The sequence below is a fragment of the Acartia tonsa genome, chromosome 6 (assembly GCF_053477335.1).
Source record: "Acartia tonsa isolate MP-2025a chromosome 6, ASM5347733v1, whole genome shotgun sequence".
In the NCBI taxonomy this organism is placed as follows: Eukaryota; Metazoa; Arthropoda; class Copepoda; order Calanoida; family Acartiidae; genus Acartia; species Acartia tonsa.
Genome location: NC_137265.1, coordinates 23,742,701 through 23,755,524, shown reverse-complemented (window position 1 = coordinate 23,755,524; position 12,824 = coordinate 23,742,701). Strand labels below are relative to the sequence as shown.

The 12,824-nt window shown below is 33.4% G+C and overlaps 2 protein-coding genes across 5 annotated transcripts; both read left to right on the top strand.

Annotated features, from left to right (window-relative positions):
* The first annotated feature begins 2,638 nt into the window (after window positions 1–2,638).
* Window positions 2,639–5,903, top strand: LOC145322173 (uncharacterized). Its single transcript, XM_080164005.1, has 3 exons — window positions 2,639–2,832; window positions 3,082–4,407; window positions 4,674–5,903. Exons 1-3 carry the CDS (start codon window positions 2,643–2,645, stop codon window positions 4,712–4,714), a joined length of 1,557 nt encoding a protein of 518 aa, XP_080020131.1. The 5' UTR covers window positions 2,639–2,642; the 3' UTR covers window positions 4,715–5,903.
* Window positions 5,899–12,782, top strand: mlt (tubulin folding cofactor E like protein mlt). 4 transcript variants are annotated; one of them, XM_080164006.1, is made up of 10 exons: window positions 5,899–6,398; window positions 6,781–6,986; window positions 7,579–7,663; window positions 7,844–7,917; window positions 8,163–8,260; window positions 8,485–8,792; window positions 9,221–9,337; window positions 10,311–10,483; window positions 11,721–11,778; window positions 12,001–12,776. In XM_080164006.1, the coding sequence occupies exons 1-10, from the start codon at window positions 6,093–6,095 to the stop codon at window positions 12,058–12,060; spliced, it is 1,485 nt and encodes a 494-aa protein (XP_080020132.1). In that variant the 5' UTR covers window positions 5,899–6,092; the 3' UTR covers window positions 12,061–12,776. The 4 variants fall into 4 exon arrangements, with proteins under 4 accessions (XP_080020132.1, XP_080020135.1, XP_080020134.1 ...); XM_080164009.1 differs by having other exon boundaries at window positions 11,200–12,782; XM_080164008.1 differs by having other exon boundaries at window positions 11,721–12,776.
* The last annotated feature ends 42 nt before the right edge of the window (window positions 12,783–12,824 follow it).

Here is a 12,824-nt window from a genome sequence, read left to right as displayed (position 1 = left end):
CCTCTCAGTGGGGACCCTCTAGCAGAATATTTATTTCAGCCCTCCAATGTTTTCTCTATTAACTTATTCCTTTTCATTTTCCCTTTAATTATTCCCTTATTTCTTGTATATAAACTTTAACTCCAACAATTTAACCACTCATCGGAATAGAAAACCACAATCCATCCTGCTCCGGTGTACAGATCCCAGAGGATTTCCTCAACTGGAAAGCAGATGACCAGTGGGTATTCTGTTGTGAAAACTTCAACGTTTCAAACAAAATGAATATCATACAAATTTTGAAATCAACTCCAATGCCCAAGAAAAGCCTGGAAGAAATTTTCTATATGGCAGCTAGGAAGAACATATTCAATGATATCACAAAGATCACCATGAGTTTGGGACAACTCATGGGGCTGGAGGAATCTTTGAGGAATGCTAAAAAAGAAGTTAGCCTCAAGAGGAACAGGCAACAGTTATTGGAAAACAAAGAGCTATTTGATACGCCTGTCATTTACAAACAATCTGCTGACGATATAAAATCTTCTATCCATGAGCGCCTTCTTTACAATTTTCCTCTGATGGATCCAGGACTGATGTTCCAAATGATGACAGATACGAAACAAACCTCCATTCCTACTGAACAGTATAACATGAACCACATAGCAGGCGCTGGATGTGTTACAACCCGTGGTATTTTTGACGCACACGACCCGAGCGCCACAGGCATAACACTAAAGGACTTTGTAAAGAAGAATGCCATCAAGGTCAACAGTGGAGCAAGGAAATTTGTAGGAGGGATGGAGGAAGGCACTCCTTTCATTGAATCAGAGGTACAACTAGAAGAAATCACGGAGATGGGGGAATGTATGGAAGCCTTTTTTATGGTGGATGCATACAAACGAAGAGCCTGCATGGTTGATTGTTCCCTGGAGCCATTACGTCGTTTTCTAGCCCGCAGAGCATTTTTCATTTGGGACAAAGAGTTCAGACCCCCTGATGTACCAGCAGCTAAGTTTTGTGCTGGTTTCATCGACTATGTCATGCAACAGAATGCCGCCAGATTCCAAGCCAAACTACCATTTCTAGTCTATACTGACATGGCAGATACTGTCAAGGATTTCAAGATGAATATCAGAGGAGTTGACAACACCAAATCCGGTCCTAACAACCAGAATGGCAACCAAAGATTTAGGCAACAGAACAAGAACTTCTCCAACAAACAAAGGAACGACAAAGTTTGTGGTTTCTTTAACAGGGCTGCTGGTTGCAATATTAAAGGCAAGGAATGCACAACTAAGAAAGGAGTGACGTATCTACATTTGTGCAATTTCGAAACTGCAAATGGAGTCATGTGCAGAGGTGATCACCCAGCAACCCAACACAAAGTTAAACAAGATAAATAATTCCTTAATTCTTCATTCTGTTTATTTCATTTATTTTACAGTTCCTAATGACTACAAACATATTTATGAGTCTGGCCATTAAGTTTAGTAAGTTTAAGTTTAAAATTCATGTAGTAAGTACATACTCAATGTTTAATACACGTCTTGTGTAAAAAGCCAGGCTTAAGATTTAATTATCAAAAGCTGTCATCATTCATAGTTGATTAAGAGATAAATTCATCCATAAATTATTCTACTTATTTTGTTAATTTTTTTTTTGTTGTGTGTTATTTGGGAGGAAATGCATTTTCTTCGTATTTTTTTTTTACTTGTTTTTCCCTTTCGCATTTCAAGAAATATTTATTTGGCATTCAAAAATAGGATCCTAAATGATTCTTTGAGCTTCGAAAATTATATATGTGATACTAGTGTACCAATTTGGAACAAAGTAGGTGATGCTACTTTTATTTTGAAAATTTGCTTTAGTATTTATTATTACTACTCATATATTACAATAAAAAAAAATCACTATTTGTTTGTGATTAACAGAAGGGGATTTTTTCATTTATAAATCCGATTTTCATTCCAAGCAGTAAAGATTTTTTTTTGATTATTTGCATATCCTAACTAAAATAATAGTTAAAGTGGGTAACCTAACCTTTAGAGGTCCTTCCTCACACAAAATATTAAACAATTTTTTTTATCCCTTTCTGTTCACTCGTCCTAACTTAGACTGTTTTGCTTGTCTAATGTAACAATGATTTTTTTTCTCAATTTTGTTCTGCAATTTCAGATTAATGTCGGAACAAAGTGTGACGTCAGCTAGGTTGGGGTTGCCTAGGAAAAATGTCGATAAATGGTTTTGTGATAAAGACTTTACAGAGACTATCGGAAAGCCTAAGTTTAACCCAAAACCCCTAGAAAACTTGGAAATTCCGCTGCTTAAGAATTATAACAAGGATCCCGGAAAGGAGTTCTGGACCATTTTTCCATTTAATCCTCTACCATCCGATACTGATAAAAACACTCCTATAGACATTAGTGCTTTACAAAGAAATTATTTTAAAGCTAGGGACAGTATGTCTAATGAAGAGATTGAATGGATGGAAACTACATTAGACAATCTCAAATATGGGGCGAGCGCACATGTCGATGAAGCTCAGCTGCCAGCAATGGAGGCCCCTAACAGCACCTCTATGTTAGAACCTCGAGTAGGTCAACTATATACAGACACATTGGCCTCAATGATCAAATCAGGAATTGTGGCGGGGCCGTTTGATGCCCCCCCCCCTGGATGATTTTAGGGCAAATTCTTTATTTGTGATAGAGCAGCATAATAAGAATAGGCCAATCTTGAACCTTAGCTATCCCCCAGGGGCAAGTTATAACGATGCAATTGATAAATCAAAGTTAAGAAAAGTGAAAATGTGTTCTGTGAAAGAAATAGCGTCTTTGATTAAATCCATAGGTATAAACTTAATTCTTTTGTTGTTAACAGGATACCCAAACACTCTTAAATCTAGTCACCCATTATATTTAATAAATTAATATATAACTCTTATTTTCCTATACTAGGCCCAACTATCATCTCCCCCCCCCCCCCCCCCAATTGAATTGATTGCTTCGAATGTTTTTCCTTTTGTGTAGGCACACATGTATTATATGTTTTTTTTTTTTTCTATCATCTTATTTAAGCCACAATTAAGTTTTGTATTAGGACCGTCAGCTGTACTTAGTAAAGTTGATCAAAAATCAGCTTATAAAAATGTGGGTTCTCTTCCGGCACATTGGCGCCTTCAGGGGTTTCGTTGGCTCAACAAATATTTTGTCGAATTGCGCCTAGTCTTTGGCAGTGGCTCAGCGCCGGTCAATTACGATGACTTAAGCGGTTCATTCACGGGCATAGTGAGGGCCTTGACAGATACAAAACCGGAATACATCCCAAGAATTTTGGATGACCAGATTTGTGTGACACCTAATCTTAATGAAAACAAAAACTTCATGGAAAAATATATCGAGTTAGCTAAGGAAATTAATCTACCTTTGGCCAATTTAGACGATGATGAAAAATGCTTTTTGTATAGATCCAGTGGTAAAATATTAGGAGTTTTTTTCGATGCAAAAGCTATGTCATGGTCGCTGGATGACAACAAAATTCAACGATACCAATTCCAATTACAGCAGGCTAAGTTGAAACCAAGGTGCACACTGAGCATGCTTCAAAGTGTGTTAGGAATAATCAACCAAGTCATTTTACTTTGCCCAACCCTGAATGCATACAGGAATTCAATTATTTTGGACATGACAAAAGCCTATAAAACTGGTTCTGTTATTTTATCTAATGGCAGTATGCATCTGATTAATGGCTGGTTAAGAGTTTTAGCAGATTTAAAACTGTCATTTCCTATCCCAGACGAAATTCAATCCTTCCCTGAAAACTGTCTCTGCATAATAGCAGATGCTGCAGGACTCAGCCGGACCGAAAAAATGTCATTCGACATAGGAGTGGGTGCAGCAGCGTTTGTCTCTTCTTCTCAAGATATTTTCATTGCTTGCACAGAAATATGGGACGAGAATTTCATTAAATTCACCTTGGACGAACAAGGTCATTTTATAGGCAACAAAACAACAACCCTGGAAGCAATGGGCCTTGTATTAGCTACGTTTCATTGCGCTAAATTGCTTCCAAACAACATAGTCAAACTACAATGTGACAACATTGCAGCCTGTTACGCAATTGAAAATGGTCGTTGCAAGGGTGACAGCTGGGCTTCTATGTTCGTCTCAGCATTAATATTTGTAACAACAACTTTGGAATGCAAAGTTATACCAGAACACTGCCCTCGGTTGTCCTCCACCCCCGCAGTCGTGGCTGACCTCTTATCAAGGAGAGATAAGAAAGGTAGAGAGATGGTGACCAGATTACGTGTCCCAGTGGTTTCAGGGTGGCCACTCTCAGTCCAAAATTGGATGAAAAACCCTACTTGTGACGAAGGGTTTAAAATCAAGCTTTTAGAGGACTTTAAGAAGAAAATACTCTCCACTTAAGGGAAACTTGCTTCGGTAACTTAGACCTAACCTTTGATACGGGGGGGAATGCTTCGCAAATTCGGTTAGTGGGTTTAAAGAATAGATCAGGGAGGAAAGGAAAATTTTGAGAAAATTTTAGATTCAATACCATTAATAATTACTTTGACAATTGAAATAGATTAATGGTAAGGCGGCAGGGGTGTCGCCTATTTTCCTCCCTAATCCGTATAATAGGTTAGGTATTTTTTTCATTCGTTTTCGAAGCAAGTAACTTTTGACCCTTAGATTATATCATCACTGGAGAAGAAGCAGCTGGGTAGCTTAGAAGTACGAAGAACAGTCAAAATCCAGGTAAGATGTCCATGGCCTGCTTGGGACCAATCAGTTTCAAGGAGGTTGGGGATTTCCTGGATTTTGACTAGTGATAATCACACGAATCAGTTAACCATATTTATATATTAAATTTATGGCTGAAGACGTTTTAAATTTTCCAGATTTTAAGATAAAATTGCGATAAAATGACCCATACCCACCCACCCTGTTAGTGGGTTTAAAGAATAGATCAGGGAGGAAAGGAAAATTTTGAGAAAATTTTAGATTCAATACCATTAATAATTACTTTGACAATTGAAATAGATTAATGGTAAGGCGGCAGGGGTGTCGCCTATTTTCCTCCCTAATCCGTATAATAGGTTAGGTATTTTTTTCATTCGTTTTCGAAGCAAGTAACTTTTGACCCTTAGATTATATCATCACTGGAGAAGAAGCAGCTGGGTAGCTTAGAAGTACGAAGAACAGTCAAAATCCAGGTAAGATGTCCAAAGAAAAAGAAAAGCAAGCTTTGTGATTTGAAAAAATAAAAATGGATACCTGGTACTGTTAAGTGCTTTTTATAGCTTAAAATCTATACAAAATGAATGATTTTCGTTCATCTAATGCATAAATTAGTCCTATTTTTGAAAATTAATATTTTATGTTAGTTATTTTCTGTAAAAGAAATCTCATCTAAAGTTTTTTAAAACGCAATTTTTGTCATTTTATTATTTGATCAATATTTTTATTAATAATCTTCATTTTTTGTATTGTAGGTATTGTTTTCTGTATGTTATAAGCAATCATTTCTCATTATTATATACAATGACAGTAAGAGATGGGGGACATTGAACTAAAAATTAAACTAGTGGCCAAAGTTTCATAACTATATTAGTATATATGGTATTGGTATGATATCTTATTCGTAGACTCTATAACTTTGGATACTTACATTGAATTTTTTATTGTTTGATATGTAAAACTGACAGTGCCCAAACATTTTAATCAATAATTTCAATCTATAGAAGGTTTATTAAACTATACCTACATTATATATACACGATTGTATATATATTAGTTTATCATCCATTGTCACAAACATAAAGATTCCTGACCTGATATGATAATATATTTTTGGTTTGTCATCTTAATTTAGGTAAATTATACCTATTTTTTTTATAATTTCAGATACTTGAATGTTTACTGTAGGAAAGTTTGAACCATTACTACTCAGAGTGATAAAGCCTAATAAAGTTAAGAAAGTAAAATTTATAAGTGAAAAAGTTATGTTACATATTCAAATGTGATTAGGACAATATAACATTGAATAAGAAAAAAAAGTTTGGATACTCAACGAGTCAACAATTTACACAATTCTACATCAAAATGACTTCAGTAATGAAATGTCTGAACCGCCGATATTCAGATCTCGGCGATGGCGATCAGTGCGGGTTTCTATTCATGTCCTGTTCCCCAGAATCCAAACGCGGCCTCCTGCCCAATATAATATCACTGAACGGTTACAACATCGAGGTGATGGGACATAGAATTGAGGAGAATGATGCGACACATAATGAGTCAGATAACAGTCCTACGTTAGATTACAGCAGCTTAAGCTTGAAGCATATTGCAAGTTTAGATTTGACTGACAACTTGTTGTCGGATTGGAATGAAGTCTTCAATATTCTTAAGGTAAAATATAGTTACCTACTTAAAAATCCAGAATTCAAAATCAGTTTAAATATTTATCAGAAAACATACTTAGCAAACAAAGAATTGATTTACAAAAAACTAGGTACAAAACATAAATCTTTTCACTAATATTTTTTTAGTATTTCATAGTAAGTTAATATGAAACTAGCGGCTGTGCCCCTAGCATCTAGGTATATTTATTCGGTTGGATATGAAATTACAAAATAGCTTAAACCCATACTAAGACTAAGATCTTAAGTTAAATAGTCCAAAACCCTCCATGACCCTATAAACAAAAAATACAATACTTCTTTATATAATAGGATACCCAGGTATGCAATTTTATGTTTTTATTGTTGAAACTATATATATTTTTTGTTAGGAATTCACAAACCTAGAATTTCTAAATCTGACCAATAATCTTCTGTGTGGGGCGGCTCCGGCTCCACAGCCCACCAGACAAAACGTGTCCAGTGTCCGGAAGTTGGTGTTGAACGGAAACAAAATATGTTGGGACACTGTGCATTATCTGATGAGTGTTCTACCTCTCCTTGAAGAGCTTCATGTCAGCACTAACAATCTACAGGAATGATTTACATATATAGCAACTGTAGAGAGGAGGGGATGCATGGGGGTGGGGTGTACTTCTAAAAATATCATGTATATTCTACATATTAAATTAATTTTGGTATTAAAAAACAAAGGTATTCTTTTTCGTATTATTGTTGAGCATTATTATAACAATTTATCATCAATTTAGTACAAAATTATTCATTTCAACAGTGGTGTATATTCTGCAAAATTAACCCTGCTAAAGGGGAGGTAAAAAATAAAAAAATATGTTGTTGGGGGTTGTGGGGGGGGGGGGGGGATGAAAAAATCAAGAGAAATAAAACCATTTTTTTCCAGTTTTCTCCCCTTCTTGGTGAAAAAAAACTAAAATAATGTGTTGTTGCAGGGGGGATAATATAAATAAAATAATGAGTTCTGAAAATTTGTTCCATTTTCCCCCCTTCCTTGCTTGAAAAAAACCAGGAGTGGAAAAAAATATAAAAAAAATTGCAGCAAGGGAAAAAAATTAATCTTGTGCAGAATACACCCATGTATAAAAAATGATACCTAAAATTAGTGGCACCTATCTGAAATAATTGTTGGCTTATGGTAAATCATAATTTTAGGACATAAATGATAAAATATACAGTCATAACAAACTTCGAATCCTTTATCTATCTTGTAATCCCATCACAGATCTAGGAAAGCTGCAGGTGAGCTGAAATTGATAAAACAATTTGAATTATTAATAAAACAAAATCTTTCTGTAATTGTTGAAATTATTGTCCGCTCGATTTTATTTTTGTAATCCATTGCTGAAACGAAGTAGGCACAGCCATTAGACATAGAAATATAAATGACAGATTTTTTTAATAACCAAATCTTTATTTCAGAAATGTATGATTTTTCACTGTCCAAATTTGGAGTGTTTGACACTAGCGGAATGTCCTATCTCAGAAATTCCAAGGCAAATCATGATATAAGCATCCAGTTAGTAAAATGCAAATAGATAAGATTGAATATAGATTAAAAAGATGTTTATTAAAAAGAAGACATTTATGATTTAATATTATTGATTGTAAGATAATAAGTCTTTCTAAATCATTTTCATAAAACTATATTATTATTCAATATTGTGAAATCTCTGTACTTCAATAAATAAACAGAGTAATGAATAAAAAGACTGAAGATTGAAATCATGTTTTGGAATAGATTGGAAAACCCTGAACAAAATACATTAAAGGCATTGAACTTGTCCTGTTCTCAAATAAGTTCCTGGAACCAGTTAGACAATATTTTGTCTTATCACGGTAATCCTTTTTTCTGTTTACTAGCGACTACGCCCCTAGTGCACTTAAAATGTTTTCTTTTTTAATCTATGTTAAGATCAGCTTTTTACCTAAAATATCCTAATGTGTCCTTTAATATTCTTAAATAAGTGAAACTTTTCATATAAGGAAGGCATAGGGAGTATCTTTTTTAATGTTGTATTCCAGCAAGTTTTTTTCCCTGTTAATTTTATTTTATTGTGTAGGACTGACTGAGCTCAAAATTCAAGAAATCCCACTGCTCAATAGCTACACTGCCCATGAGCGAAGATTTATGGTCATTTCTCGCCTGCCCAATATACAGATTCTCAACGGCGGCGACAAGATCAAGCCGGGTGAACGAGAAGACTCGGAGCGCGCGTTTATCCGCTATTACCTCTATTCTGAAAGCGTAGAAGAGGGGGACAGATCAGCGCGTGTCGATGAGCTAATTGAAGTGCATGGCCTACTAGAGCCTCTAGCTAATGTAGATCTTTCGCCAGAGATTTCTGTTAGTGTGACTATCAAATACAAGGTGAGATTATGGTGCTGCATTCTTTTTAAAACCTTTAGAAGAAAAACACTTGACTTGCTAAATTTAGCATTAATGACGCAATGATTAAGAAAGGATAGTTTCCACAATTATGCACATTTACATAGCAATATTATATTGTAATTTTGTCCAAAGGGTATTTATTTCACACTTAAACTAAATCTTTTACTTAATATAAATTATGTTTTGTTTTTGTTTTACACTTTATTATATTAAGTAGTAAGCCTTTTATGTCTGTAGCGAAGGATCTCGCTAACCACTGAACCGATATGTTTTTTTCGTTAACAGTAAAGCTTATTTTAGGGTAAGTATTTAACTATTTTGGGGGCGAAGCTGATAAAATAGACTATTGTTTAGTTAGTAGGCCATAAATTAAAATTGATTTGATTTTAACATCTTTGTTATTAAAGGACGACGAAAAAGAACAGAAAATATCAGTGCGACAAACAGTGAAGAGTTTCAAGAAACATATTGAACAGATGTACAGTATTAGTGCTTGCAGTATGAGAGTGTTCTATTATGATCAGGTTGGACTTATAGATATTTTATCTAGGGAGGGAGGAGACATTGGGCTGTCAAAGTATCGCATAAGTTTTGCAATAATGTTTTTTTATTATTCGTTGCTTCAACAACTTTGGACACATTAATTGAATTTTGATTCGATGGTTCATTTAATTGAGTGTCCAAACGATTCAACCACTAAGTGTAATCTACAGAAAAGTTAATTTTGTGTAACATCATATTCATTGGGGATGTACTAAGATTTAACGGCCATTGTCTTATTCCTTTATATCCCTGTATTTTATCTCGATTTATCTTTACAATTTAAAAGAGGGGGGTAAGTTTCTGGTAGAATCCGTAAAGGTTATGTGTTATAAGTTAAAAACAGTAGTAGAACGATAAAAATTTATGTTAACTTTTTAAAAATTTTCTTTGTCTATAGTTCTTTTCAATAAAATATACACATATTTAGTGAATATTATCGTTCTACTACTATTTTTAAGCCTTAAAACACGCACCTTTACGGATTCTACCAAAAACCTACCCCCCTCTTTATGGCTATTTAGTATTTAGGTATGTTTTTGTTTTTATTTAAAGATTGTGTAAATAGAATTTAATATGGAATAAAATACCAAACTGAAACTTTTAACTCGATGACTATTTTATATTACTAAAAAAATCTTAGGTTAGAACCCATACATTTACTTAGCATCAGCCACCTTCCCCCAACCCCTTTCTTTTCATAAAAAACATCTTCTCCTTATAAAGCCCTCTTTTACTGTCATTCAAATCGGTTTCGGATTTTGTGTAAAAAAACTATTGATCTAAAAAAGCTGAAGTTCTAAGTTAGCTTCCAATAGCATTAATGTCAGCGGGTTTCAGTATTCAAGATTTTTGTAGAAGTAACTTCAGAACTATTCAAAGTTGGCTCCCAATAGTACTATTGATTTCCCCTCTCACCTTCTTCCCCTTGAAAACCATAATTTCCAAAATCTTAAGGAGATGAGCAAGCTGACCGGGCCAGAGGAGATGAAATTCGGGAACAAGGGGTTGTACACCTACAATATCAGAGACGGCGATTATTTTGAGGTGGATGTGAAGCCCAAGCAGAGAAGAACAAGTGGGAGTGTCACAGCCTCGCCCAAAAAGAATACAAAACCCAACAGAGAAATGTAAGTAGTAGGGAGACAAACAATAAACCAGTTCTGGATTAAACCCCTTACCCCCCCCCCCCCCCCCCAAAACAAATATTTTCACATCATTTTCAGGACTTGAAATTTTTAAAGCACTTAATAAATGATTTATTTCTGAATAATACGTCTTAGTTTTCAACTCTCTTTCCCATTTTTAGTTGTGATATTCATAACGTTATTTTTTTTAAAGTTTTTATCATTATTAACTTTTAACCACTCGCTAAGTAGATCTAACCTTTCCATCTACTGTATACCGTAATAATCTTCTCAGTATGGCTTCGAAACCGATTAATATCCGCTGGAATTAGAACCGGTTCTCAACCATACTGAAAAATCATTTATAGCATCGTATCAAAGACAATTTTCCACGAATATTAAAATATAAATCATAAGATTAAAACTAGGTTTGATAGCAAGGCCCTTCGGCCTCTCGGGTCTAAAAAAAATGGTTTTAATCCTATAACTTTTTATTTTAATATTTGCAGGAAGTTGTCTATAACACGATGTGATAATAAATATATATTTTACTGTGCAACTCCTGTTTTAGTCAGATATTGTAATTTTTTCGCATCACACACAAAATTGATATTATAATAATATAATATTATGCTTAAAATCTAAATTCAATGAACAAATATTATATTTAACATTGTATAAATTGATATTTTTGCTTTCTCATCTAAACTATATTTTAGATTATGAAAAGTGGATTTTTTTCTTCCTCAATTTTTTTTATTAGAAGTAAAAAAATATTTTTAAAAATTCATAAGATTAAGTAGATTAGATAAGTATAAAACTCGCACTCAGTGATAAAAATTTGCACCTGTATTCTAGTATTGCATGTTAATAAAGATATTTGTAATAAAGTATAAGTAATCAGAGAGGGATGGGACATTGGACTGTTTATTAGATTAATCCCCAAATTCTTATAAAAACGTTTTCTTATTCGTTGGCTTAAGAACCTTGGGGACTTTTGGGGATTTTTTTTTGGTTCATTTAGTTGAGTGTCAACCAATAATTTTAATCTACTAAAGGGGTAATTTTGTGCATCATCAATGTGGATGTACATTAATTATCGGCTCTTGTCTTTTCCCTTTAGATCCCTGATTACCAGCGCAATAAAAGGACAAATATTCTGATAAAAAATTTACTGAAAATTTTAAATAGAAATTGATGGAATTCAATAAAACATAGGTAACATTATAATTCTTTTCAGAATGATTGATTCTATACATGACAAAATCTTAATCATTCTTCGTTATTTTATTCCTAATGTTTGAAGTTAAAAGATTTTGGACAAAAAAGGAATCCTTCTTATTAAAAATAACCAAATAAGGGCATTTTAGACTATTTTTTCACTTATTGGCTTCAAAACGTTGGATTCTTGCAGATTCGATACTTCCGATTGTTTATCAAATTAGGTGTATACATGAATCTATCTTCTATTGTCTTATCCCCCAAGATCTCTCTGATATTAGTCAATGGGATTGAAATAGCGAAGATGTAAATGTTATCATCGCACAAATATTACTCAAAATTCTATACCTGAATTGTAACTAAAGTTTCTTCCAAAACAATGAATATGACAATTTTTATATAATTGTAATCAATTTTTAACGAATATGCAAACGTAGCGAAGCAATAACAAGTTAAAAACTTCTTAAAAGAACTGCCAAGAGTTTTACATTTACATCTGAAGAGGGGAAACATGCTCGAAATATTTTGTGATGTCTGAATTAATATGTAAAATTCACATTTTGTTTGTGAGTTAACCTCTTAAAATATTCTCTACGTTATGTATTTGATAAAGAGTAACTGTATTACTAAAGCTTCAATTGTAATAAAATTAAATTTGCACTTTATAATCTGTTAAATTAAGCCTATTATATATGTACATTTCTCAGTATATAGCTCCAGATCCATTTTTTCCTTCTTGGTCAAAACCGTTTTTGGGTCAAACTGAAAATAACCTTCATCGTATACTTTTTTATAAAAGGAAATCAATCCCACGATTTTTCATATTTTCTATCCGCGGACAACTGTCCAAAAAACTATACGATGAATTTATAAACTCAATGGCACCTATTATTGTACGTGCTAGTCTAGTCGTAATATAACCAACACTGCCAAAACTATGCATTATTATATTATTTTTTCTTCTTTTTTTGTATTCAATTTATTTTTAAAGAAACAAAATGCAAACTAAAAACTTTCATTTTTAAGTACCTAAAACTGCTTTACTTTTTTAAAAATTATTTTTATTTACATTTTTATATTTTATATTTTTTTCTTTGAATATTGTAAGCAAAATAATGTAATT